At 34.0% G+C, this 2500-nt stretch overlaps 1 protein-coding gene across 6 annotated transcripts in view; it reads right to left on the bottom strand.

Moving 5' to 3' along the window:
- Positions 1-399: 399 nt before the first annotated feature.
- The window catches only part of LOC125045587 (SET domain-containing protein SmydA-8-like), a 23342-nt gene continuing 21241 nt past the window's right edge, over positions 400-2500 (bottom strand). For 5 of the 6 annotated variants that reach the window (XM_047642932.1, XM_047642931.1, XM_047642934.1 and 2 more), the window contains 3 exons: positions 1528-1709; positions 1051-1226; positions 400-595 (listed from right to left, as the gene is read on the bottom strand). In XM_047642932.1, coding sequence (XP_047498888.1) covers positions 1065-1226; positions 1528-1709 — 344 coding nt within the window. In that variant the 3' untranslated portion in view covers positions 400-595; positions 1051-1064. The remainder of the gene's footprint in view (positions 596-1050; positions 1227-1527; positions 1710-2500) is intronic. The other variant, XM_047642935.1, reaches the window with a different exon arrangement.

Here is a 2500-nt window from a genome sequence, read left to right on the forward strand (position 1 = left end):
TCAAAACGTCAATAACAGAATTTTACAATTATACATCATCGCGAATATTATATTTGTCATTATCATTATCACAATTTTCTTTCTCTCCCTTTACCGTTGAAAAGCGGGTTATTCATAATCACAGATGGTTATTATATATTTTTTTTTTCTTTTCTTCTTCTTCTTCTTCTTTTCTTTTAGACGAAGATAAAAAAATGGAAATTAAATACTATCTTCTACTTTTATTTGGTGTTTTATTATTGGTATTATAATTTCATGTTTATCTACTACAACGCAAAAAAAAAAAAAAGAAAAAAAAAAAAAAAAAAAAAAAAAAAACATTAAGAAAATCTATAAAATTAATTTGCAATTCGCTTATTTAATTATCATTATTATTTATTTACTTTTCTTCTGTCTTTTTGTGCAGTTCCTTCTTCCTTTTCTTTTATTTCTAATTAACTAATGTATTTCTTTATTCATCATTTATTTATCTATACATTTATCTATTTATTCATCTATATATCTACCTAGTTATCTATTTATTTATCTAACTCTATTCATTTATTCATCCGTCCAGTCAAATGTCTTTCATAAGCTTCTTGCTTCTTGGGAAAATCTGGAAGAAAGAAAAAGAATGATTTAAAAGAAAGTATATGAGGAGTCATATTTTAAAATATTTTTTATTCAGTCTTATTCGTCATCTATATTTTGTTTTCATTTTCGGGGTCTCTTCTTCACTCTCATTTTTTCTCGCTTTTATTTTTTTCTCTCTCTTACCTTTTCTCTCTCTTTCTCTCTCTCTCATTTTCTCTCTCTCTCTCTTTCTCTCTCTCTCTCTCTCTCTCTCTCTCTCTCTCTCTCTCTCTCTCTCTCTCTCTCTCTCTCTCTCTCTCTCTCTCTCTCTCTCTCCCAGTCTCTCTCTCTCTCATTCTCTCTCTCTCTCCATCCTATTTTCTATCCCTCCTTCTCTCTATATATCCTTATTTCTTCCTCCTCTCTCCACCTCCCTTCCCTCTCTCTCTCCTACTCCCCCCTCCCTCCCACCTATACCCCCTACCCCCACCCACCAACCTCCTCCTCCACCTTCACTGTTCCTCGAGTTTCTTCAGCAGCGTCTCGAGTGTCAGGTCCTCCTCGCTGTACTGTGGCTTCGTTTCTTCCTCTTCCTCGGGCAGGAAATGGGAGACAGGCAGTTCCTTCACGGTCGCGATCCACGTCTTGAGCTCTGCCAGGGAACCTCGGGCGATCTGGAGGGGAGGGGGAGGGGGAGGGGTGTTGTAAATGATGTAGCGGTAATGATGATTATGATAATAACTATAATAATAATGATGAGACTAATAATAATGAGGAGACTAATAACAATGAAAATGGTAATATTAATATAAATAGTAACAGTAATAGCAACACTAACATTAACAATAATAACCAGAAAAAAAATAACAACAATAACCATAACAACAACAACAACAAAAATCCAAACAAGACACCCCCACCACCATCCCCCCCTCCCACCTCCCCCTTCAACCCCGCCCCGCCCCAAAAGCCCACCTTGCAGATCTGCCCCTCCACCGACGAATTGGGCTCGAACTGCAGGCAATACACCGTCCTCTCCAGGTACCCCTCAGCCTCGTGCAACTTCTCGAGGAACTGCGTCTTCCTGAGGGTGGTCTCCTGAAAGGCCCGGTTGGCTGCGATCAGGAGGGGCGCGTGGAGCTCGTATAAGGTCAGGCCTGCAAGATTACAGAAGGTATAGTAATAGCTTTTTTAAAATCTATTGTATTATGTATATGGATCTTTTTTAATATTTGAGAAAAAAAAATTATTGTTGTTATTTTAAAGAATCTATTGTATTGTTTAAATGAATCTATTGTATTATTTAAAAGAATATATTGTATAATTTAAAATATATATATATTGCATGATCCAAAAGAATCTACTGCATTATTCAAAAGAATCTGTAAGTGGGGTGGCAGTGACTAAGGTAGAACAGATTCCAAAAGTTATGATATTATTTTTTAAAATCTTTTGGATCATTTAAAAAAAATCTCTTGCGTTATTTTTAAAAAGCTATAGGTGGTGGTAGTAGTTGGTATTGGCGGTAGTGACTAATGAGTAAGACATTACAAATGTTATAGTATTATTAAAAACAATATATGCTGTATTATTTTTTAAAAATCTTATTATCTAGGAAAAATATACTATATTATCTTAAAAGAATCTATAGGTGGTGGTGGGAGTGACTAACGTAGAAGAAATCACAAAGATTATAGTATTATTAAAAAGATATATATGATATTATCTTTTAAAATCACTGGTGGCAGTGAGTGATCCTAGTGGCAGTGACTAACATAGATGAGATTACATAAGTTAAAGTATTATAAAAAAAAAAAATCACTATTAATTGCACCAGTATATCTAAAATACCTTAGAAGTATACCTTAAATTTTACCGAGTTAAATTTTTACCGAGTTAAATTAGTTACTTAGCGAGAATTACCAAACAGTTATATTAATAAGAATAA

This window comes from Penaeus chinensis, chromosome 37, assembly GCF_019202785.1.
Source record: "Penaeus chinensis breed Huanghai No. 1 chromosome 37, ASM1920278v2, whole genome shotgun sequence".
Taxonomy (NCBI): Eukaryota; Metazoa; Arthropoda; class Malacostraca; order Decapoda; family Penaeidae; genus Penaeus; species Penaeus chinensis.